General features: G+C 44.9%; 1 protein-coding gene and 1 pseudogene across 2 annotated transcripts; one reads left to right on the top strand and one right to left on the bottom strand.

Moving 5' to 3' along the window:
• The first annotated feature begins 314 nt into the window (after positions 1 to 314).
• On the top strand, positions 315 to 24,790 carry F11R (F11 receptor). Of its 2 annotated transcripts, none has more exons than XM_086393718.1 (10): positions 315 to 456; positions 20,413 to 20,481; positions 20,632 to 20,739; positions 20,956 to 21,102; positions 21,402 to 21,604; positions 21,965 to 22,067; positions 22,205 to 22,312; positions 22,532 to 22,544; positions 22,861 to 22,876; positions 23,050 to 24,790. In XM_086393718.1, exons 1-10 carry the CDS (start codon positions 396 to 398, stop codon positions 23,083 to 23,085), a joined length of 864 nt encoding a protein of 287 aa, XP_086249844.1. In that variant the 5' UTR covers positions 315 to 395; the 3' UTR covers positions 23,086 to 24,790. The 2 variants fall into 2 exon arrangements, with proteins under 2 accessions (XP_086249844.1, XP_086249843.1); XM_086393717.1 differs by having other exon boundaries at positions 22,861 to 22,909.
• LOC147376883 (small ribosomal subunit protein uS10 pseudogene) lies at positions 11,019 to 11,514 on the bottom strand (annotated as a pseudogene).
• Positions 24,791 to 25,017: the final 227 nt, after the last annotated feature.

Below are 25,017 nucleotides of genomic sequence, written 5' to 3'. Positions count from 1 at the left end.
CTCCAGTTCAGAGCCTAGCCAGTCGTAAAGTCCCTACTTCAGGAACGCCGCCCAATCAGAGAGTCCTCACCTGCAGAAGGTGAGGCCTGGGTCTCCGTACGCGACAGTCTCGTGGCCCAATCAGGGGCGGATCGGGCTTGGAAAGGCTCCAATCCGCCTTACGAGGAGTAGTGGGCGGGACTGCACCTGGCGACGGTGAATCACTCAGAGGAGCGGCGGCTCCCTCCACCAATCGGAAAGTGCAGAGGAGCGGCGCCGACCAATCGGGCGTGAAGGGAAGGGCCGGGCTGGGCTCAACCTGGCGTCTGGAGTTTAGTCCCCGCGCTGCTGTGGGCGAAGCTGGTGTCTGCTTCTAGGGTCGCAGTGACTGCTGTCGCATCGGGATCTTGATCGTGATGGGTACAAAGGCGAAAGTCGGCAGTACAGAGTTGCTTCTCTTCACGTCGATGATCCTGTGTAAGTTCCCGGAGTTTTCGGAGTAATCTGTGCGTCTGATCGGAGGTTGGAGGGAGGCGCTCCCCACACCTCTGGCTCCCGAAAGGGGAGGGGTTCTGAAATCTGTCTGCCTCACCTTCCTAGTCCTCTTTTCCACCCTAGACTCGTCCTTCTTTTTTCCCTTCCCCCTTCCTCTGGTGAGTGGCTGGCTCCCCTCCCCCACATTTATGAATAAGGATCACCTCTTACATCCACCTGGAGGGAGTTGCCTCTTCCGCACTTTTACCAAAAATAATGGGGAAAGGTTGGTTCCCCTTTCCTCCATTCTCACTTACTGGTGAGTGCTGGTGGGTTCGGGGGCGCTGCCTAGCCGGGATCAAGCATCAGGGAAGGGCCATCCTGCCCCTCCAACATTCGCAAACCATCCGAGATCAGTCGGGAGCCTCACGTCCCCTGACTCTCTCGGGATGTTTTGCTCCTGAAGGGTCCTCAGAGAAAATCTAATGGAGGTCGACTGGAGTGGAAGTCCCTTTGCCTGGTTGTTGCTGAAGGGTCTTTTTAGCTTTTCCCGAACCTCTGGGTTGCATGGTTGCTCCAGGAAAAGTGTCCAGTTGCAAAACCTTTTTTTTTGAAGGAAATATATAAAATTGAAATCTAAAATTTCTTAGCACAGCATTCAAAGTTCCTTTCTAGCGTAACTTACTTCAGGAGTCCTTGATAAATGTTGTTGACTGAGAGACCATTCCCAGGGGAAGGTCCTGTTTTTTGGTTGGCTGGTTCCTTCTCAGAGCCAGAACTCTGCCCTCCCCCCTGGCCATGTTTGAGAGATTTTGTTGCCTTTGTACACTCCCTTTCCTGTGGAACAATGAGGCTCCCTCGCTGGGGCAGGCCTCTGTCTATAGTTGTGCTCGTGCCTGCCTGAGTTTATGGTTTGTGCCTTAGACTACCCGTGTCAGCACCTGTACCCTTACCTGATTCTTGAGCGTCTGTGTGTGCTACTGTGAATAGTTGTGTCGGCAGGGGGTCTGTAAGAATCTCCATTTCCTCCTCGAGATCCCTATTTTAGGAAATGTAGAAGAGATGAACAATTAAGACCAATATAGGTGGTTACAAGATAATTCACTTTGCTTAGTGTGAAGGGTGCCCTTAGACAGATGCATTGACTTCTTTCTCATCACAAAAGCATTAACCCTTGGGATGGACTGGACCAGTAACAAATCAGATCCTCCCTCCCCCTATTGTACAGATCAGGAAACAGGTACAAAGAGGGGAAATGACTTGGTAAGACTGACCAAAGGACCTGGGACTGGAACCAAAGTCTCCTGACTCACTTCTCCTTTTTCTACCCTGGGGCCCACCTCAGGCACCCTGTGACACAGGAACCAGCATATCAAAATATCAGTTTGGGATACTGCTCCAGAGTCCACGGTCTCACCTACCTTTTTCAATTTTTCTTTCTCACTAGATTCTTTCTTTTTTCACTTCTCCCTTTCGTTCTACTCCTCCATTTCCCCCCTTTCTTCAATTTCCATTCTTTCCCTCCCATTCTTCTCCATTTACTTGTCTGTATCTTAGAACTGCTAGTGACACCCATAGTCATTTTCTTGTTGGTTGTGGTGCTCAGTACTAAACACTTTGCCAACCCCGTCAACCCTCGTACTCATCCCCCCACCTCCCAACCTAGAAATTTCTGAGTAACTGTATTTGTGACAGTATTTGTCAGGCTTATAAGACTCCTAGAACTGCATCCTTCTCCCTTTTCCTCTTTCCCCCTCATTTTCTAGAATAACCCCACAATATATTGTCACAGATTGACACTGAAAGCCTTGTGATATCACCCTTCTGAGCTTGGGGATCCCCTCTAGTCTGCTCAGGGAATCAATAAACAGTGGTTTAGAGGGAACGTGAGATGATATTGTATTAGCTTGACAGGGCGATGGATCCTGGGAAGTAACGTGTCCAGAAGATGGAGGAACTGACCTTGTCACATGTAAATAGGGCTAGACCTGGGAGATGCTATTTGGTTAGCACTGTGAGAATGGAAATAACAACCAGGCCACCCCCCACCTGGGTTCTGGCTTGACTTTCCGGCTTATTTGTGATCATAGTCTAGTAACTCAGTCTTTCATCTGTAATACAAGAGTATTACAGGAGTAATAATACTTGTCCTAACCTCATCCTGTGGATCAACTGGGATAATAGCTTCATGACATCCATGAAAGCGATTATTAGTGGGCAGCTCTTACCCCACTTTGGATTTTGTGAGGGTGAAAGAATGCTGCCCATAGTAGAGCAGGTCAGAGAAAGCAGGGAGGGACCCTGCTAGATTCCAAATGGCTAGAGTGAAAAAGTAGAGGCTTTCTTGCCTATCAGGTCTGTCCTCTGCCCTTGGGAAATTGGAAGCTTGTATAGGATGCCTGCATGTCCTTGCTCCTCACCTGGACTCTGTCATCAGGGAGGAAGAAGAAAAGATCAAGTAGTGGCCCTACCCCTGCCTGGGGAATCTAGTGGAGAAGAAGGCCTGAACCTGCTGGGACAGGGTTGGAGAATAAACACTGGGAGAACTGGGCCTGGGAGAAGAAAAACTGGTGACCAGGAATACTAGCCTCCCTCCCCCTAGAGAGCCTGTGCTTAAAAAAAGTTTCCAGCTATCTCCTAGGCAGGAAGAGGCATTTCTGTTTAGCAAGATGGTATGTGTCAGCTGTGACCGCTGGGGAAGTGGAAACCTGGTTGGAAGCCTGGGGTTTGCACACACACCCGTTCATGAAGTGTCTGCACTGAGGCATTCCAGCAGGGAGAAACTGCTGCCCTGAGCCTGTCTGGGTCAGCCTGGGAGTCTGGCTGTTTCATATCGATATTTTGGACTCAAGCCTTTCTAGCTCTCCTGTTCAGGGTTAGACTCACCTCAAACTGTAGATTGGTGAGTCACTCCTTTCCCCTCCCTCTTCGGGGGGTTCTCCCATGAAAGAATTGTTCCCTCGAAACCAGAACCTAGAAACTAGTGATGCCACACGGTGAAACAAGGAAGTGAGTGGTAGTGGAAGTCCAGTGTCTTATTAGTTTTTCTCTCCTTGCTCCAGAACGCTTTCCCCTTATGACATTTCTCTTCAGTTTCCTGTGATCTGGGCTTGCCTGGTATCTCCAGTCTAGTTTTAGCTCGGGATGGAGCTGCTGTAATTAAAAAACCAAACAACAATGTTTGTCTGTTTAGAAGAGATTAATAGATTAACGTGGTTCGAGAATCAAAATAATATTAAACGAGTGGGGTTATCACTCCCACCTGGTTCACACCTCCCCTAGTTTCCTGTGTATTTTTCCAGTGGTTTGTTATACAAATATCAGTATATATAAATATATATTGCTTTCTTTTCCCTTTCCTGACACAAAAGGAGGCACCCTCTATACATTGTATTCCATCCTGTATCTTGTTTATTTCATTTGATATACCCTGGAGTTCTTTTCATATTGTTGGTGTGGCCTTGGCTGTTAGAATATTCCACCCCTCTCCCCACCTCCTCCCCAAGTCCTCTGGTTTAAGAGGTATCTATTCTTTGGATTCAGAAGAGCTGACACTCCTGCTCAAGGACAGATTTAAAAGCTACGTACATTTTATGTGAGAGATTAGGAAAAAAATTGGGCTTGTTTTCTGTTAGCATTGAGGGGAGACCTTGGGGATCTCTAAACTCAGCCCAGCTTCCTCTCTAGAGGCTCAGGAAAGAGCTGGATGGCCACTTGTCAAATGTAACTGTGGAAGAGGTTTCAGTGTTGTCAGAGGGTTGTGAGAAGTAAAGTGAGTGGATACAACACACTGGGGTTTTCCAGGCATTGAAAACTCAGAGTTCATCTGCCTGGGACTCCCTGATAAGCAGGGTTTCTGTCCAAAGTCCGCCTGGTGTCATTCGTTTTACAGTGTGGGGGTCAGATGGGAGGAAGCAGCTGGCTGGCCAGAAGTCTGATGCCAGGCCCTTGGAGTGAGCCCTGGGTAGGCAGGCACAGCCTGCTCTGTAATGAGTAGGTGGGTGGGGGAGGAGAGCCGAGCTGGTAGAACTGGAAATTCTGCTGAGAGAGAGTTGGAGGGAGCAATGGAGTGAAAGCTTTCCTGTCCTACAGAGCCATCGCCACTCTCCGCTGTACTCAGAGGGCTGTGTCAGTTGACCCACGTCATCTAAAGTACAGCCAAGCCTGACTGTTTAGACTTAGCCCAGCCAGTCTTTGGCTCACACAGCTTTCCTCTTGCCCACGCATTCCTTATCTGTCCCACCTCAACCCCCAGGAGTGAGTTCAGTCTCTACAGGGTGAGTGGTGGGAAGGAAAGAGCAAACCGGGGGTGGAAGCCCTGGGTCCAGGTTCTAATTGCACTGTAATGTCAGATTCAATTGTTAATCCAACAAGCATTGGTGTTTACTATGTTCTGAGCACTGTGCTGAGATTAGGAATTAAAAAATGAATAACCTCTGCTATTAAGAAACTCTGAGGGCAGTTAGGTATTTGTAACCATTAGCCAACAGCTGAAAACTGTGAGCATGCTGTATCTGGGGGCTTTCCGAGGCTTTGGCTTATTCTGAGGCTGGTGGGTCCTGTGAGGCTCATCTGCCTAGAGGGGAAGTTTGGATGAATTCTTAGAGAAAACCAGAGACTGGCTGGCTGGCTTCCTGGCTTCCCTCCTTTTCCTTCCTTCCTTTGTTTGTTTGTTTTTACATGGATCCAAACAAACTCATTGCATGAAAACACCTTAAGGAAAATTCTAATTATTAACAGGATTGCATACTGAGACCAAAGTTTTCTTAATAAAGCAGTAGAAGGAAGTAGCTTTTCTGTTGTGGGTTTGACCTGTGTTTACAGGGACAGGTTGGCGGGTTGGGTTCTGTCAGATATCTGGATGCCTCCACCCTCTGACTACCTCATTAACACAGCACTGCTTTGGTGGCAAAGCACAGCTCTAAGAACAGGGGAAGATACAAATGTATCTCGTTTTCTCTGTTTCTAAGGAACTATAGACATGTATTTACTAAGTAGAATACAGAGCACCATGCGTCAGGGGCAGTCATCGAAGTACAGAATCTTTGGGGAACATAGAGAAACAGTTACTTTTCAAAATGATAAATTCTTTATTAAGAAATCATAGATATTCAACGCAGAAAATCGGAAAACAGAGGGATATAGAGAAAATAAAATCACATCCTGTTCTCTAGAGATAACACTGATTGCTGGCTTTATTCTAATCTTTCCTCTATGATTAATATGTGGTGTTATTAATATTAATATTAATATTATATAAATTAATATAATATTAATATGACCTTTGCAAAAATATATTGGAAAACAATGAAATGGCTGTTTGATGCCATTGAGTTTTCCTTAAGCCTTGGCCCTGTGGGCATATATTCATTTAGGTCATACCAGCTCAACAGAAATCCATACATACCAGTGTTTAAGCCAAGTTGTGTACTAAACTACTTTGAGCTATGGCCAGTTTGTCAAATTAGGTAGGAATTCCAGTGGCAAAAAACAAAACTCTGTTATAGAGCCCTTCTCATTTAGATTATTAATGACTGAATATCAGTTTTAAATGAAATGGGTGACTACCTCCATGACAGAGAGGACAGGAACATAAATGTTCTATGATGGTAGGGTATTATTGCAAATCATGGCCATATATGTATTTTTTTCTTTCTTTCTTTTTTTTTTTTTTTGAGCAAACAATGCTTTAAATAAAATCCATTCTATAGTATTATAATGTATGACTATCCTGTAATTTACTTAATTGTTCACTTTTTGCTGAGCATTTTTTTTTTCTTTGCTGTATAACATTAAATTGTCCTTGAATATAGATCTTTAAGCTTACCTTTGATTATTTTCTTAGGTTATATTCCTAGAAGCTGGAGAGAGATTAATTTTGACTGGGGAAAGGTATAATGGATTGAGGGACACTGGCCCAGAATCTTGAAGGGTGAATGGTGTTTCCCGGCTTCTCTGCTGGAGACGCTGTGTACAGTAGTTTTGAAGACTCAGAATCAGGCAGACTTGGGTTAAGATTCCCACCTCCTTTGCAGCTGAGTGATTTGGGGCAACTAGGAAAAAGCCTCGGTATTCTCATCTATAAAGTGGGATGGTAACAATAATACTTGCCTTCCAGGGTTGTTTTCTTTCTCCTCGAAACATTTTTCATGAGACAATCCAATGCATATGTTCACATTTCTTCCTGCCTTTTTTCTCTCCTTGAAATTTATCAGACTCATATACAGGATCTTGATTGTAATCTCCTGTTTCTTACTCATCTGTTACTTCATTTCACCTTCAAAGTTTTATTTCATTGTCCTGTGCTTCCTGGTGTGTTCTTGTTACTCTTGATCATTCTTCCTTTGTTTTTGCCTTTGCTTTTGTTTCCCCTTTCTGGCTATGTTTTATTTTTCTTTGCTTCTTGTGCTCTGATTTTTTTTTTCTTTCCTTTTTAACTCCCATTTCCCACTCTTTTTTCTTTAACTAAAAATATTTAATACATACTTGGCCATTACACAAATGTAGAAAACATAGAAACATAGAAAAGTTGCCTGTATTCTCACCTCTCAGATAATATGCACTGTCAAGGGTTTGGAATCTATTCTTAGAGATACCTTTACGTATATCCTAGGATTATTTTTCTGAATAAATTGATCTACCTTAACTTTTGGCATGGCAATATGGTTAGTTTTGTTTGTTTTTATTTTTACTTAGTTGTATTATTTATTGTACCCTGGAGCCAGGTTACCTGGTTAGAATCCTAGCTCTACCTCCTACTAGCTTTGAGACCTTGAGCAAATTACTTATTTCTGTGCTCCAATTAATGCATATGTAAGGTGGGAGCAATAATAAAATTTATTTCATAGAATTGTTACAAGGATTAAATGGAACCTGTAAAGGGCTCAGAAGAGTATCTGGTACATAGTATTCAAGAAATATTAGCTGCTATTATCTTATTATTCATGCTTTTTTAAATTTATTTGGTCATGCTCAGTAACATGTGTCTAGAATTTGGATATAATGAATTAAACCTTTCAGAGGACAAACCTTGCAGAGGTCTTGTTTAGCTTTGTTGGGCTTCCCTGGTGACTCAGTAGTAAAGAATCCACCTGGCAGTTCAGGAGACCCAGCTTTGACCCCTGGTCTGGGAAGATCCTACATGCTGTGGGGCAGCTAAGCCCAGGGGCCACAGCTGCTGAGCCTGAGCCCTCTAGCCTGTGCTCCGCAAAGTGGCCCCTGCCCACCGAGACTAGAAAACACCTTGTGCAGCAATGAAGGCCCAGCACAGTCAAAAGTCAACAAAATTATATATTTAGAAAAGGATGGGATAGAGGGTCCCTAGGGTCTCTTCCAAAAAAATTTTCTGTTGGTTTTTTTAAAAAATTATTTTATGGAGGTATATTTGGCATACAACATTTTAGTTTCAGATGTACAAAATAATAATATAGCAATTATATTTATTGAAGAATGATCACCACAATAAATGTACATCTGTCATCATATATAGTTATGGGATTTTTTTTCCTTGTGATAGAATTTTTAAGATTTACTCTATTCAGTTCAGTTCAGTCGCTCAGTCATGTCCGACTCTTTGCGACCCCATGAATCGCAGCACGCCAGGCCTCCCTGTCCATCACCAACTCCAGGAGTTCACTGAGACTCACATCCATCGAGTCAGCGATGCCATCCAGCCATCTCATCTTCTGCCGTCCCCTTCTCCTCCTGCCCCCAATCCCTCCCAGAATCAGAGTCTTTTTCCAGTGAGTCAACTCTTCACATGAGGTGACCAAAGTACTGGAGTTTCAGCTTTAGCATCATTCCTTCCAATGAAATCCCAGGGCTGGTCTCCTTCAGAATGGACTGGTTGGATCTCCTTGCAGTCCAAGGGACTCTCAAGAGTCTTCTCCAACACCACAGTTCAAAAGCATCAATTCTGCATTCAGCTTTCTTCACAGTTTAACTCTCGCATCCATACATGACCACTGGAAAAACCATAGCCTTGACTAGACAAACCTTTGTTGGCAAAGTAATGTCTCTGCTTTTGAATATGCTATCTCAGTTGGTCATAACTTTTCTTCCAAGGAGTAAGCGTCTTTTAATTTCCTGGCTGCAGTCCCCATCTGCAGTGATTTTGGAGCCCCCAAAAATAAAGTCTGACACTGTTTCCACTGTTTCCCCATCTATTTCCTATGAAGTGATGGGACCAGATGCCATGATCTTAGTTTTCTGAATGTTGAGCTTTAAGCCAACTTTTTCACTCTCCACTTTCACTTTCATCAAGAGGCTTTTTAGTTCCTCTTCACTTTCTGCCATAAGGGTGGTGTCATCTGTATATCTTAGCAACTTCTAAATATGCAGTACAGCATTATTCACTATAGTTACCGTGTTGCGCATCATATCCCCATGACTTAGTTATTTTCTAACTGAAAGTTAGTACCTTTTGATCCTCTTCACTCATTTTTGCCCCCCACTCTCTCCTTGCCTCTGGCAAGCACCCAATCTGTTTTCTGTGTCTGTGAGCTTGGAGTTTTTTTGTTTGTTTCTGATCCCATATATAAGTAACATCATATGGTATTTGGACTTTCTCTGATTGACTTAATTCACTTCACATAATGCCCTTAAAGTCCATCCCTGTTGTCACAAATGGCAAGATTTCGTTCTTTGTAATGACTCAGTGATATTCCATCGTGTATTCTGTGTGCGCTGAAGCCTCGGCTAACTCTGCTGGCCCCAGTGTGAAGGGAAAAAGGGGATGTCTGTACTGGAAGCAAGTGCCGTTGAGACTCACACGAGGTCTGTGAGTGCGGGAGCCTGGATTCCAGCTCAGAGTTGTGTAGAGGGTAAGGGATCCTTAGCCTTTGAGTCTTTGCAGGACCGGGCAGGAATTGGGGGCAGAGACTGAGAGGAAAACAACTGTCAGGAAGGTAACTTGCATCTTGTTTTCTCCTTAGATTTGTTGTTAGTCGCTAAGTCATGTCTGATTCTTGCGACCCTGTGGACTGTAGCCCATCAGGCTCTTCTGTCCATGGATTCTCAAGCAAGAACAACTGGAGTGGGTTGCCGTTTCCTACTCCAGGGGATCTTCCCAACTGAGGGATCAAAGCTGCATCTCTTGCTTCTCCTGCATCTCCTGCAGGCGGACTCTTCTTTGCCACCTGGGTAGAGAGAGCCCCAGATCATATGATACTTCCACATTTTACGTTTTGAAGAACCCCATACTGTTTTCTATCGTGGCTGTATCAATTTACAGTCCCACCAACATGAGGTTTGCACAAGGGTTCTCTTTTCTCCGTGTCTTCACCAGCATTCGTTGTCTCTTGTCTTTTCTGGGTTTGGGGAGCTTGTGGAATCTTAGTTCTTTGATCAGGAATCAAACCCATGCCCCCTGCAGTGGAAGCAAAGATCTCTGACTACTGGACCACCAGAATATCTGTTTCTTGTCTTTTTTGATAATAGCCATTCTAACAAGTGTGAGGTGTTATCTCATTATGGTTTTGATTTACATTCCCTGATAATTAATGATGTTGAGCATCTTTTCATGTACCTGTTGGCCATCTGTATGTCAGTCTTCCTTGGAAAAATGTCTATGCAGATCCTCTGACAGTTTTTAAAATAGATTGGTTAGGTGTGGTTTGTTTGTTTTTTTTAACTATGATTTGTATGCATTCTTTATACATTTTAGGTATTAATCCTTTATCAGTTAAGTGAGTTGCAAGTATTTTATCCCATTCTCTAGGTTGCGTTTTTAGCTTTTTTTTTTTTTTTTTAAACAAATTTAAATTTTATTTGTTTACTTGGGCATGCTGTGTGGTATGTGGGATCTTAGTTCCTGGACCAGGGATCAAACCCTTACCTCCTGTCTTAGAAGCGTGAGTCTTACACTGTAGGCAAGACCCACCTTTTCCTTTTGTTGGTGGTTTCCTTTGCTGTGCAGCATGTTGATTCTTTCACTGTTCATGTCATCATGCATACTTGAGTCAAGGCTATAGTGACTGGGGGTTCAACCAGAATGCCATTGCTGATGTCCAATTTGAACCTTTGTATTGGTCTGCTTGGGACGCCATAACAAAATACCAAAGACTAGGTAGCTTGAACAACACTAATTTATTTTCTCACAGTTCTGGAGCCCAGAAGTCCAAGATCACGGTGCTGGTAGGGATGGCTCCCTCTGAAACCTCTCTTTGGCTTACAGTGGCCATGCTCTTGCTGTCTCTTCACCTGGTCATTCCCTCTATGGCATGAGCTTGCTTAGTGTCTCTTTGTAGAACACCACCAATCAGATTGGATTAGGGCATGTCCTAAGGGCCTCATTTTAACAATTATATCATCCTTAAAGGGCTTGTCTCCAAATACAGTTACTTTCTGAAGTTAGGGCTTTCATATATGAATTTTGAGGGAATACAATTCAATCCTTAAACCCCAGAAACCATTTTGAAGATTTGGCAGAAAGAGCAATGATCTAGCCAGGTGTCTCCTCAGATGACTTGGGCTTGGGCTTACTTGGGTTGCTCTTGTGATCATGAAAGAAATAGGTTTTTTTGTTTGTTTAACAACTGGTTGTCAGTATTTAGAAAAATGTTAATTTAAGCTTCTGCAATGGTGATTTCAGCCTTGACTCTTAGCTCCGTATTCATGGAAGAGATCTGCTTGGCAATCTCAGGACTGTGCAGGTCATTGAGTTGTGTATGGATCCTCATCTGGAATCAGTCTCAAATATTAGAACTTTCACCACAAGGAGTTTTCCTTGTAGTTATTCTCAGGGTTTTGGTAGGCATCCGAACCCGTCCTTACACTTTGAGATTCTTTCCCTTTGGGCCTCTGATCAGGTCAGTACATACCTTCTCCAAAGACTTCACGTTGCAGCTGGTGAGGGTGATTCTAATCCTATGAATTGTCAGCTCTGGCTCCACAGGAGTCTTTCTGTATCTTCAAAAGCCATGACTGTGGCTGTGGGGCTTCCTGCAGGCTAGTTCCTTGGCGAGAGCAAGCAGTGAGTCAGGGAGCTGGAGCAGGTAACTCCAGGCTCTGCTGCAGCAGCAGCTGAGTTTTCCTCAAAGAGCTGGGGGTGTTTTAAATGGATTCACATCTTTTGTCCATTTGCCCACATTTTAGACCTTGCATTAGAAAACCTTCTGACACTTCTTCCACGTTTGGCCCTGCACACTTCTGCATGCGGGAAACCAGCGTCTACCATTGTGCAGGCAGATACCTACAGCTTTAAAGCTAATGTTTTGAATCAAGTTTTTTTTGGGGGGTGGGGGTGTGCCTCATCTGTCAATTTGAAAAATGGTCTTATCTTAACAAGTAGACGTTATAGTGAATGATTTGCTCTGACCTGATTTGTTAAGGTTCTGTGTTGTTCAGTGTCAATTTGTACTAATTTGTACTTATGCTAAGTGATGAGAAAGAATGATAGATTAACATAGTTCCTGCTCCTTTGGGAGTTTACTGCTTGATAGGGGAGACCTGCAGGCACATAGATGATGTCATTATAATATGGGAAGTGCTTTGACAGTGTTTTGCGTGGTGTAGTGCAAGCCTAGGAAGGAGATGGAGGAAGGATTGGGAGTGGGCCAAGTCATTTTCCAGAAAATAATGTGGATGAATATCTGCTGGCCAGATGAAGAAAGAGGGGAAAGGGTATTCCGCATGGCCGGAATAGCATGAGCAAAAGCAGAGGTTGTGAGACTCTTTGCTGGGAATTTTAAGTAGTTTTGTATTGCTGGGGGGTAAATTGCAAGAGTAGAGAGGGTGATGAAGATGATAAACTTATCACCAGGTTGGGTTTTGCTAGAACTATTGCCTGGCTGAAAAATTTGGATTTTATCTTACAGGCAATGTGGAATCACTGGAAGCTTGAAGCAAGTGTGAGATCTGGACTTTCCAGAAGGCTGTATAGTGTAGCCCAGTCTCTGGAACTGGACTGCTCTGGTTTGAATCTGTAGCTCTGGGCCTCAGTTTCCCCGTGTAGAAAAGAGATGATAATAACAGTATCATCCAACTCCTAAGGTTGTTGTAGGGATTAAATGGTAGTCCCTGTAATGTGCTCATAGCAGTGCCTGGCATATAGTGTGTGCTCAATAAATGTTAACTCTTTCTCCATCAGTGGGGTGGAGGATGGATGCGAGTGGGCCAAGATTAAACAAGGCAGAGAAAACAACTGAAAGACTAAATGCAATTCTCCAGGTGATGATTTTGAGTTTTGGTGCTGGAGAAAATTCTTGAGCGTCCCTTGGATTGCAAGATCAAACCAGTCAATCCTAAAGGAAATCAGTCCTGAATATTCATTGGAAGGACTGGGGCTGAAGCTGAAGCTCCAATACTTTGCCACCTGATATGAAGAGCAGACTCATTGGAAAAGACCCTGATGCTGCGAAAGATTGAGGGCAAAAGGAGAAGGGGGCTACAGAGCGAAAGATGATTTGATGGCATTATCAACTCAATGGACATGAGTTTGAGCAAACTCCAAGAGATAGTGAAGGACAGGGAAGCCTGGCGTACTGCCGTCAGTGGAATTGCAGAGTCAGAACACAACTTAGTGGCTGAACAACGAACAACAGATGGTGATGGTGCTAAAAAATTTGGGTAGATTTGGGAGATGACATTGTAGTGCTTAGTGCTTGATTGACTAGAATGAAGGAAAGATGGTGATGACTTAAAAGTGGAGTAGTCAGCAAGATCAAACATCTTACCAAGAGCACAGATGGTAACTGAAAAAGCAAATACTGGATATTTTAATTCTAAGGCTATCTTAATGTTTTAGAAATTGGGATGTGACTTACAGCCAATATAAGTCTATTGTATATATTTAATTTCCCCCCAAGAAGTTTTTACTAAATCAGTGTTTTATCTTATAATCAGGGTATCTTAAAATTGAGGAATACAATGATTGGTGCCCTTAGTAAAAGCAATTTTAATTTCAGGTTGAGAGCCAAAGATGTACTGAAGTAGGCTGAGCAGTGAACACGTATGTTGGGTTGCAAACAGTATGTGTAGACTACTTCTTTAAGAAGTTTAGAGAAGAAGGGAGGAAAAAATTGTAACCAGAGAAGGGTGCAAGATTAAGTGAGGGTTTTCTGTACAGGAAGGCACCAAAAATCTATTGATACCTTTGACTCTGTAACTTTTCTTGTTGTGAACTTAAGGGTAAATTAAACATCACAATGGAAAAGATGAAATTTTCTTCTGTTTTGGTTTACCATGTTAATTATCAATAGTAGGATATTTGTATGTATGTACGTTATGCCAAGTATACTCAGATGGTAACGAATCTGCCTGCAATGTGGGAGACCCAGATTTGATCCCTGGGTTGGGAAGATCCCCTGGAGAAGGGAATGGCTACTAACTCCAATATTCTTGCCTGGAAAATTCCACGGTCAGAGAAGCCTGGCAGGCCATAGTCCATGGGGTCACAAAGAGTTGGCATGACTGAGCGACTAACACACATACAGTATGCCAAATATAGATCCAAGGTTAAATGCAAAAGGGAGGTCGTGATGCGGTAAGGGAAAATATAAAATAGATGAGGAGAATGGGTGTGGAAATCGTGGATGTTGTGACGTAGCTGGGATGTGATGAGGGAAAGCCCTCAACTCTGCTGGTCTATACATGGTGGTTCTAGAAAAGAGTCAGTCTTTCTAAGGCTACGTCACAGTGATAGAGGAGATGGTTTGGTGGGCTGGAATGTAAGCATTTTTTCAGAAGTGTTTACATTTACTTATATGCCTTACTTTGAAGTCAGAAAAAGAAGTGTGTACAGAAGGACCTACGGGCAGATGATAATGATAATAAGGCATCATACCTACTGGGTGCTTCCTGTTGGTCAGACACTCTTATAAGCCCTTTATTTGTAGTAACTTGTTTAACTCTTAACAACAGCCCTTTGATATTGAAACTGTTATTATCCCTATTTTACAAATGGGCAAACTGAGGTTCAAAGTGGCTTGCCCAGGTCACACAAATTATAAGTAACAGAGCTGGGATTTGAATGCAGGCAGGCTGGTTCCAGAGGCTTGTTCTGGAATGAGAAGGGGACCATGAATCAGGATGACTGGGGTGTCCTGCAGTCACTAGGAAGGAAGGACTTGACTCATGGTGCAATACGCAGTCACAGTAGAACTCTGAGCATTGCAGTCAGGTCATGGGGAAGTCAGCAGTGCCTGCATCAGAGGAGGGTGGGAAGGCCATGAGGTAAAGGGCCCTGTATTTTAAATAAGAGAAGAGAAGCCTGGACTAGGTAGTAGCGGTCAGATTTCATGAGAAGGGGAAGATGCCTGTTGTCCAGTGTGTTTGTGAATCTATGTGGTGGTGTCATTCCTGAGCACGCTCTAGATCTGATGACCTGAGAGGACTCAAAAAAGAACTTTGGTTAAAGTTAGAAGTAAGGCAGAAATAATCATCAAATTCATATGCTGTGGTTTATTTATCTGTCTTCTTTTAGGTGGCCTTTTATTTCAAGGGCTAGTTTTTAGCTTAATTAGAAGCTGTTCTTTATTTGGGTGGTGTCATAGGTTTGGCTTCTTGGGAAGCCAACTCTGAGATGTCAATTACTGTCCTAGGACATTTATGAGGGAGTGCTCCTGACATGCACACCTATGGAAAGGAAGCCGGATTGGGCAGAGGGAGAAGTTGAGCTGCACTGTAGTCCCAACAAGGCCTCAGCCTTCTGCACCGGGAATGTTGAAGCAGGAAGAGCCCTTCATTGTTGTCCCAAGTTGGGGAGGTAGGACACAGAGCTGGGGCTTTATGTGTCCTCCCCACACCCCACTTGTTTTTTTTATCACATGGCATGTGCCATCTTAGTTCGCTGACCAGGGATTGAACCCGCTTCCCCTGCATTGGAAGCACAGTGTCTTAACCACTGGACCACCAGGGAGGTCCCCCAAAGTCAGTTCTTGCTGGTTCTCCCTCTCTATTTTTGGCCACAGGACTGGCTGGATCTCAGTTCCCCACTCATGTATTGAATCCAGGCTACAGCAGTGAAAGTCCAGAATCCTAACTCCCTACCTCCTCTCGATCAGGCATCGGATGCTGGTACCCTGACCCTGTTCTGCCTGGTAGGAGGCATGCCCCTGGGCGAGTGTTCTGGTTGCCCTAAGAGAGGGATGACAGCAGCAGGCTTTCTTCTGGGAGTAGTCCAGCAACCAGGACGAGTCTTTCATTCCTGAAGAGACATCTGGTTTTGAGTATCTCAGTGCACATCACAGGTAGCAAATTGTAAAATTTGAGAATCTTAAAAAAAAAAACCCACATTCCCATCATCAAAGCAGAGAAAGTTGACTTGGGCAAAAAATCAAAACATTTCATGATCAGCAACCTTGATGAGAGCTGAGTCAGAGAACTTCCATGTCCTCAGATTTCAATTTAGTAAAGGTTATTTGCTTTAATTTCTGTGTCTGTTGTTACAGTTGATTATAGATTTGACTTTGAAATGTAGTGCCAAATATACAGACACAAAATAATATGATTAGAAGTGATTTAGAGATAAAATGGACCTGACTTTTAAAAGAATCATATTTTAGTACATAGTTTCCTTCCATTACGGCATGTGTGCTCAGTTGTGTCTGACTCTTTGAGACCCCACGGACTGTAGCCCTCCAGGCTCCTCTGTCCATGCGATTTCCTAGGCTAGAATACTGGAGTGGGTTGCCACTCCAGTATTTGCCTCCTTGAGGGGCTCTTCTTAACCCTGGGATCGAACCCGTGTCTTCTGCATTGGCAGGCAGATTCTTTACCACTGAGCTACCTGGGAAGCACTGCCTCCGTTAAACCAGTGGCTTTTCTGAAAAGCAGCATGATGTATAAAATATGGTATAATAAGGGAGGAAAGCAGGGATAGGAGTAACCTGTATGCTAATCAGAGTTCTGTCATTTCCTAGCTATAAAAACTGGGATCTTCCACTTACCCTTTTAGACATTCAATTTTTTCATGTATAAAATGGGAGAGAGAATACTTAGCCTGGCTAATTCAGTGTGGTTGTATCAAATTGAAATAAATTACATAAAAATCCTCTCTAAATGTTTAAGCCAGAAAAGAAAGGAAGAAAGAAAGAGGGACTTTCTTGGTGGTACAATGGATAAGAATCTTCCTGCCAAGAGAGGGGGCATGGATTTGATCCCTGATCTGGAAAGATTCCAAATGTGGTGGAGCAACTGAGCCCGTGTGCCCCAGCTACTGAGCCTGTGCTCTAGAGTCTGTGCTGCACGTCAAGAGAAGCCACTGTAACCAGAACCTGTGCACTGCACAATGAAGGATGGCCCCAAACCATAGCAATTAGAGAAATCCGCATGCAGCAACAAAGACCCAGCACAACCAAATATAAATAAATTTATTATAAAAAAGAAAGAAACAAGAAAAAGAACCTAGAGGATTTCACAGAATATCTAGTTCAAACCCTTCATGTTTCAGATGAGAAAAGGGAGCCTCAGGGGTCAAGAGACTATATTCAGTAATCAGTTCAGTTCAGTTGCTCAGTTGTGTCCGACTCTCTGCAGGTCCATGGACTGAGGCATGCTAGCCTCCCTGTCCGTCACCAACTCCTGGAGCTTCCTCAAACTCATGTCCATTGAGTCAGTGATGCCATCCAACCATCTCATCCTCTGTCATCCCCTTCTCCCCTTGCCTTCAATCTTTCTCAGCATCAGGGTCTTTTCCAATGAGTCTGTTCTTCACATCAGGTGGCCAAAGTATTGGAGTTTCAGCTTCAGCATCAATCCTTCCAATGAATATTCAGGACTGATTCCTTTAGGATTGACTGGTTGGATCTCCTTGCAGTCCAAGGGATTCTCAAGAGTCTTCTCCAACACCACAGTTCAAAAGAATCAATTCTTCAAGCACTCAGCTTTCTTTTAAGATCCAACTCTCACATCCATATATGACTACTGGAAAAACCATAGGTTTGACTAGACGGACTTTGTTGGCAAAGTAATGTCTCTGTTTCTTAATAAGCTATCTAGGTTGGTCCTAGCTTTTCTTCCAAGGAGCAAGTGTCTTTTAATTCCATGGCTGCAGTCACCATCTGCAGTGACTTTGGAGCCCCCCAAAATAAAGTCTGACACTGTTTCCACTGTTTCCCCATCTATTTGCCATGAGGTGATGAGACCAGATGCCATGATCTAAATTTTCTGAATGTTGAATTTTAAGCCTTCTTCTTTGCTTTCTGCCATAAAGGTGGTGTCATCTGCATATCTGAGGTTATTGATATTTCTCCCAGCAATCTTGGTTTCAGCTTATGCTTCAACCAGCCCGGCATTTCTTGTGATATACTCTGCATATAAGCTAAATAAGCAGGGTGACAATATAGAGCCTTGAAGTACTCCTTTCCCAATTTGGAACCAGTCTGTTATTCCATGTCTGGATCTAACTGTTGCTTCCTGACCTGCATACAGATTTCTTAGGAGGTAGGTCAGGTGGTCTGGTAGTCCCATCTCTTTAAGAATTTTCCAGTTTATTGTGATCCAGAGTCAAAGGCTTTGGCATAGTCGATAAAGCAGAAGTAGATGTTTTTCTGGAACTCTCTTGCTTTTTCGATGATTCAACGGATGTTGGCAATTTTATCTCTGGTTCCTCTACCTTTTCTAAATTCAGCTTGAACATCTGGAAGTTCACGGTTCATGTACTGTTGAAGCCTGGCTTGGAGAATTTTGAGCATTACTTCACTAGTGTGTGAGATGAGTGCAATTGTGCAGTAGTTTGAGCATTCTTTGGCATTGCCTTTCTTTGGGATTGGGATGAAAACTGACCTTTTCCAGTCCTGTGGCTGCTGCTGAGTTTTCCAAACTTGCTGGCATGTTGAGTGCAACACTTTCACAGCATCATCTTTTAGGATTTGAAATAGCTCAACTGGAATTCCATCACCTCCACTAGCTTTGTTCCTAGTGATGTTTCCTAAGGCCCACTTGACTTCACATTCCAGGATGTCTGGCTCTAGGTGAGTGATCACACCATTGTGGTGTGATAACACCATTGTGGTTATCTGAGTCAGGAAGATCTTTTTTGCATAGTTCTTCTGTGTATTCTTGCCACCTCTTCTTAATATCTCCTGCTTCTGTTAGGTCCATACCATTTCTGTCCTTTATTGTGCCCATCTTTGTATGACATGTTCCCTTGGTATCTCTAATTTTCTTGAAGAGATCTCTAGTCTTTCCCATTCTATTGTTTTCCTCTATATCTTTGCATTGATCACTGAGGAAGGCTTTCTTATCTCTTCTTGCTATTCTTTGGAACTCTGCATTCAAATGGGTATATCTTTCCTTTTCTCCTTTGCCTTTAGCTTCTCTTCTTTTCTCAGCTATTTGTAAGGCCTCCTCAGACAACCATTTTGCTTTCTTGCATTTCTTTTTCTTGGGGATGGTCTTGATCCCTGCCTCCTGTACAATGTTGTGAACCTCCATCCATACTTCTTCAGGCACTCTATCTATCAGATCTAGTCCCTTAAATCTATTTCTCACTTCCACTGTATAATCATAAGGGATTTGATTTAGGTCATACCTGAATGGTCTAGTGGTTTTCCCTACTTTCTTCAATTTAAGTCTGAATTTGGCAATAAGGAGTTCATGATCTGAGCCACAGTCAGCTCCCGGTCTTGTTTTTGCTGACTGTATAGAGCTTCTCCATCCTTGGCTGCAAATAATATAATCAATCTGATTTCGATATTGACCATCTGGTGATATCCATGTGTAGACTCCTCTCTTGTGTTATTGGAAGAGGGTGTTTGCTTAAAACCAGTGTGTTCTCTTGGCAAAACTCTATTAGCCCTTGCCCTGCTTCATTTTGTACTCCAAGGCAAACTTGCCTGTTACTCCAGGTATCTCTTGATTTCTTACTTTTGCATGCTCAGTTATATGAGTAATTTAATAAAGGAAAAATATACTTGCATTGAACAGATGTGCTTGCATTTATCTAAGAAAGACAGGATTTTGACTAAAGCATCTTTCGTCAGTTTGGGCTTGGAAAGCGTAATTGCGAGTAACTCTGCAAGTGCAGGCTGCTGACTGTATCACCATCCCAGAGTCCTGTGCTGGCGCTTGTTTTGGAGTGTCAGCCCCTCCTGTGAACCTGCTGCCTCTCTCCCACCATGTTATTTAATTAGCCTGTCTCTCACCTCCTCTCAACCCCATCACACACACCACCTTTTCTTTCCCTTTTCCTTTGGGCAGAAGTGAAGGTGAAGTTGCTCAGTCGTGTCCGACTTTGCAACCCTATAGACTGTAGCCCACCAGGGTCCTCTGACTGTGGGATTTTCCAAGGAATAATACTGGAGTGGGTTGCCATTTCCTTCTCCAGGGGATCTTCCCAACCCAGTGATTGAGATTCTATTGAGGTGATCTGAGCCCAGTTCTGGTCCAGAACCAGCTGTGTGATCATAGAAACGTTTCTTTACTTTAATTCCTTGTGTAAAACTGGGATGATACTTGTCCTGCTGATCTGTCTTTCTTGTTTCAAGGATCAAACGAAGTAATGTATGTGAAAACACCTTAAAAAGCACAAAATGCCCTCAAAATGGCGAGTATTATTACCCTATTACTGCCTCTTCCTTTCTTTCCCGTCTTTGCCTCCAGCTTTCTGGCTTCCTGCCAGGATTGTCTGACTAGTGACAACAATTATTTACTGAGACGCTTTCTCTGAACCATGAAATGTCATTTGGGAAGCTGTTCTTGGACTGGTAGGAACTAATTAGATTATTGATAGTCACAGAGGGAAATTTTTTTTTTTTTAATGAAGGACATTGCCTTAGAAATAAATGTTTTATTTCCATTGATTAAACAAGTATTGGCCTGCAGTTTAGCAAAAAACATTTGAAGAAGATGGTGAGAGGGTGTGAAATCTGAGAGGAGTTTGGATCTCTTGAATCCCTTGACCTTGAGATCTCAGCACAGAGGGTCCCGGCTCCAGATGCTCCATCAGCTGGGACTGCTCTTCCCTCTCCATGGCATTTCTCTGTCCACTCCTGATGGACCTACCTCTCTTCTTCTCAGGCTCCCTGGCATTGGGCAGGGGTGCGGTGCAAACCTATGAACCGGTAGTCAGAGTTCCTGAGAATAACCGTGAGTTGGGAGGCGCTGTGGGGGATGGTGGGGGCTGGGGTGAGAGGGAGGCGAGCAGGGGCAGATCTTTGGGGAATATCCAACCCAGGTGGTGCTTTGGGTCCATTTACTGCTGCTGCTTCTTCCAACTCACCTGGGTTCTGCCTGCAGCTGCCAAGCTGTCCTGCTCCTACTCGGGCTTCTCCTCGCCACGTGTGGAGTGGAAGTTTACCCATGGTGATATCAGAGGTCTCGTTTGCTATAACAACAAAATCACTGGTGAGTCGCTCCATCTCCTTGCTGACTGCCTATTTGTAGAGGGATTGGTTGTGCTTGGATTCCAGGGGAGGGGGGCACCTTGGGGCTCAAGTCTCCAGGGCCTTCCCATCGCCCTTGCTGGTGGGAGGAAGAGAGCCCCTGTGCCTTGGGTGCTGCCGTCATCAGCTTCTCTCAGCCCTCCAGCTCACTCTGCCCCTGCTTCCTCTCCCCTGGCAGCTTCCTATGAGAACCGAGTGACCTTCTCGGATACTGGCATCACCTTCCATTCTGTGACCCGGAAAGACACGGGGATGTATACTTGTATGGTCTCTGATGAGGGCGGCAATACCTACGGGGAGGTCACCGTCCAGCTCATCGTGCTCGGTACGTGCCGCAGGTCTTCTGTGTGGGTTTGCAGTCGGTTGCTTCCCTAAACCCTTAGCAGACTCTGCTAAGCTTCAGAGCTCACTGATAGTGAGCATGCTCATGGCAGGTTGCAGGTGGGGCAGGGAGGAGAGTATTCAGAGTCCTGGTGCTGCCAGAGAGTGACAAGCGCCTGGTTAGGGGGAAACTAAGGGCACAGTAAGGACAGAGGGCTAGAGCTGATAGATGGGGGGTGCCTGCTACTGTGCCTGCAGGCAGCCCTCCCACCCCTGTGACCAGTACCTTCTCTCCCTCTCCAGTGCCTCCATCCAAGCCTACAATCAACGTCCCCTCCTCTGTTACCATTGGAACCCGAGCTGTGCTGACCTGCTCAGAGAGAGATGGCTCCCCGCCATCTGAATACAAGTGGTTCAAGGATGGAGTAGAGATGCCTCTGGAACCCAAGAGCAACCGTGCCTTCAGCAACTCTTCCTACACCCTGAACCAGAAGACAGGGGAGTTGGTAGGGATGTGTGTGTGTGTTAGTTGTTCAGTCATGACGGACTCTTCGTCACCCCATGGACTGTAGCCTGCCAGGCTCCTTTGTCCATGGAATTCTCCAGGCAAGAATAGTGGAGTGGATTGCCATTTCCCTCTCCAGGGGATCTTCCCGACCCAGGGATCAAACCTTGGTCTCCTGCACTGCAGGCAGTGCAGGTGGGGTTGGGATAAAAGGTGTATGTGATGGGGTGCGGGGTTATACAAGCTCTGAAGGTGGGGAAAAAGCAAGCGGCAAGGTAACTTTGGCATGAGGGTCAGGAGACATAAAAGAGAGGTAAGTGGCTTCTTCAAGCAGGAAGCCAATTCGTTTTCTGCCCGCTAGATCTTTGATCCCGTGTCGGCCTCTGACACTGGAGATTTCACCTGTCAGGCACAGAATGGCTATGCGTCCCCCGTGAAGTCAGACACCGTGCACATGGATGCTGGTGAGTGAGGGTGTGGCTGGGGCTTGCTCTCAGACCTGGGGTGCGGATTGGGGTCTGCTTTCCGTCCTGGCTTTGGTGGTGCTGTCAGTGCCGTGAAGGCGTATTCAGGCGCCTGACCTCTCCCTTGTATCCCACAGTGGAGCTCAATGTTGGGGGCATCGTGGCAGCTGTCTTTGTAACACTCATTCTCCTGGGAGCCTTGATTTTTGGCATCTGGTTCGCCTATAGCCGAGGCTACTTTGACAGTGAGTATTTGCCCTCAACGGTGGATCCTCCCTGCTTCGGGGCCTGATTCTTGAGTGCCACCTGAGTGCCGACCTGGTACTGAGCCTTTGTGTGCTGGGTTACCTCCCGGGAAGCATGGCTCACCCGTGTTTCAGGGCCACACACTGGGTTCCCCATCTTCCGGTGCCATGCTGTCTTCTACTCTGCTGACACTCATGGTCCCATTTCTTGTCTTTCAGGAGCAAAGAAAGGGTGAGTGAGCTGCTGTCCAGGGGCTCTCTGAGGTTGAGAACGTGTTTGTGAATGGTTTGAAGCTGAAATGTGCCCAGGGGAAGAGGTTGGAGGGGAGGCGACCAGCCTGGTAGGGAGAACATCTGGATTCCTACCATGGTCCACTGCGGTCCTGTGTTTGTCCTTTCTCCCTCCACCCAAACCTGCCTACCGAGAGCTCCATGCGCCCGTGAAGTTCTCAGTCCTGACCTCTAACGTTAATGAGCGGAGGTTAAGGAGAGGGACGGCGGAGGCGAGGGGGGATGCTGAGTGTCTCCATCTTCTGGCTTGTCTTTAGGACCTCCAATAAGAAGGTAATTTACAGCCAGCCCAATGCTCGAAGTGACGTGAGTATGCCTGCCCTGGGATGGGGAGGGCCCCCTGGCTGGAGTTGGGGGTTTCCAGCCCATGTTCACATGTATTCTGGGGATTATCTAGCAGCTAGAGAAGACTGACGAGAGCTGACTTGGATGTTTTATTTCTCCAGGGGGAGTTCAGACAGACCTCGTCATTCTTGGTGTGACCCTGATCCAGCTTCTCTCCTGTCCTCAGTGCTTGCCTTACTCAGGTGCTACCAGACTCTGGCCCCTGATGCCTGTAGTTTCACAGGATGCCTTATGTGTCTTCGAGCCCCCTCAGGGGCCCCCACTTTTATCTTAGGTTGTGTTTTATAATAATTTCAGCAATGTGCACCTTCCTGCCTCCCTTCCTTTCCCACCACTGCTGAGTGGCCTGGGACTTGTTTCAAACCTTCTTGTCCCAGCCCTACAAGGGATCAGAGAGAAGTCCTGACTGATGCCTGCTGACCACAAGTAGACCACAAGAGCAGTGGGGTACTCACTGCCCCCTGCATGTAGTGGTTTTCAGATAGGAATCTGGAGTCTGGCTTCTTGACTCCTTCCTGCCGTGCTGAGGCCTGGTGCAGCTGTTCTAGAGTTGGGGGCTGGAGACTGGAGCAGCTGGAATGGTTGTTTGGAAACGGTGTCGAGTCTCTGCCACCTCTGCAGGCCACTTTCTTCTGTCTTCCATGGGAAGCCACTGGGATCCTCCTGCATCATCCTCTTCCCGAACACAAGCAGACTGACAACTGTGTCTGTAGGGAAAACAAGACGCTGATCTGCAGATAAGAAAGCTGGAGTGGGTAGCTCAAGCTATCACCCTTCTCTTGGTTGAAACAACTCGACCTGCCCTTTTAAGATATGTCTGCAGGGTTATGGAAATTTGTGTAGCAGTCAGTTCTGCTGAGCGTGTGAGTGTGTGTGTGCGTGTGAGTGTGTGGTCTTGGCCCTATGTTGAAATCTAGTGTTCCAGAGTCCTCTTGCGGTAGGAGGCGAGCACCTGGCTGAAGTGATGCTGTGCTCCAGGTTCTACTTGATCTGACTCACCCAGTGAAAGAAGACCACCCTCCCACCTCTGCCAACCCAGATGCGCTAGTACACTTCCCAGAGGCTACAGGAAAAGCTGCTCCAGGGCCTGAGGCAGGATTTCTCAAATCCTTTGGAGAACCACTTCTTTCCTAGTAGTTTAAAGTAGTACTACTACTTTATTTAGAGGATAGGCGTAAGTGAGAGCAGGAGTGAGTGGGCTAGGCACGCCGGGCCCTGCTTCCCTCATCCCATCTGGACCCTTCTTTGCCCTTGAATCTATTTCTCCCCTTTACCCAGTAGTCTATTTATTAACTAGCAAGAGGGCAAATAAGGGATCTTCTAGGATTGATTTTGCTAATTTTGTGGAGGATACTGAGCACCATTTCACCATATTCTGCACCCTTATCTGACTAACAGCCCCTCCCAGAACTGAGTTTTCTTTTCATCCAGGGTCCAGGAGGAAAAAGAAAAAACAAATCATATTGTCATGCACCAATAAAAAATAAGCTTTCCAGATGGAAATAAAATCTAATTAGGCAATGAAAGTAGAGACTGTGAAACGGTTCAGTAAGAATGAAAATATCAAAGTATGTTTCAGCTTCCTGGTTGGGAGACAGGGTGGGAAGGAGTAAAGGGAGCAAAGGGCACAGGGAGGCAGAGGTGAATCATCGCTCTTGCAAGTCTGGAGCAAATGGTTCCTCACTCCCTAGGTCACTTGAGGAGTATGAGTCAGTAATTACCAGCCTTGGAATTTACTTCTCCAGCTAACAACAGCCCCTTTGAGTTGGAAAACACCTCATCTGCTTTCATTTTAGAATGTTAAAACTAATTTTTGTAATAAATGTTTATTTTTCACATTGAGTTTGTTTAAATTCTGAAGTTCTAGCTTTAAAGAATTGGAACTCCCAGAGTGACTTTGACATTCACTTATCTTCCCTGTAGTCTTTAAGAGATCAGGGATATCCTTCTACAGTATCTGGTGGTTAGATTTCAGTTTAACTTACCATTGGAAAAGGAAATGGCAACCCACTCCAGTATTCTTGCTTGGAAAATCCCACAGATGCAGGAGCCTGGCAGGCTATAGTCCA

The sequence above is a fragment of the Bos grunniens genome, chromosome 3 (assembly GCF_055505025.1).
Source record: "Bos grunniens cultivar Pamir isolate PY7600 chromosome 3, Bosgru_T2T1.0, whole genome shotgun sequence".
Lineage (NCBI taxonomy): Eukaryota > Metazoa > Chordata > Mammalia > Artiodactyla > Bovidae > Bos > Bos grunniens.
The sequence above is the reverse complement of the archived record's forward strand: the minus strand, read 5'-3'. Positions and strand labels throughout refer to the sequence as shown.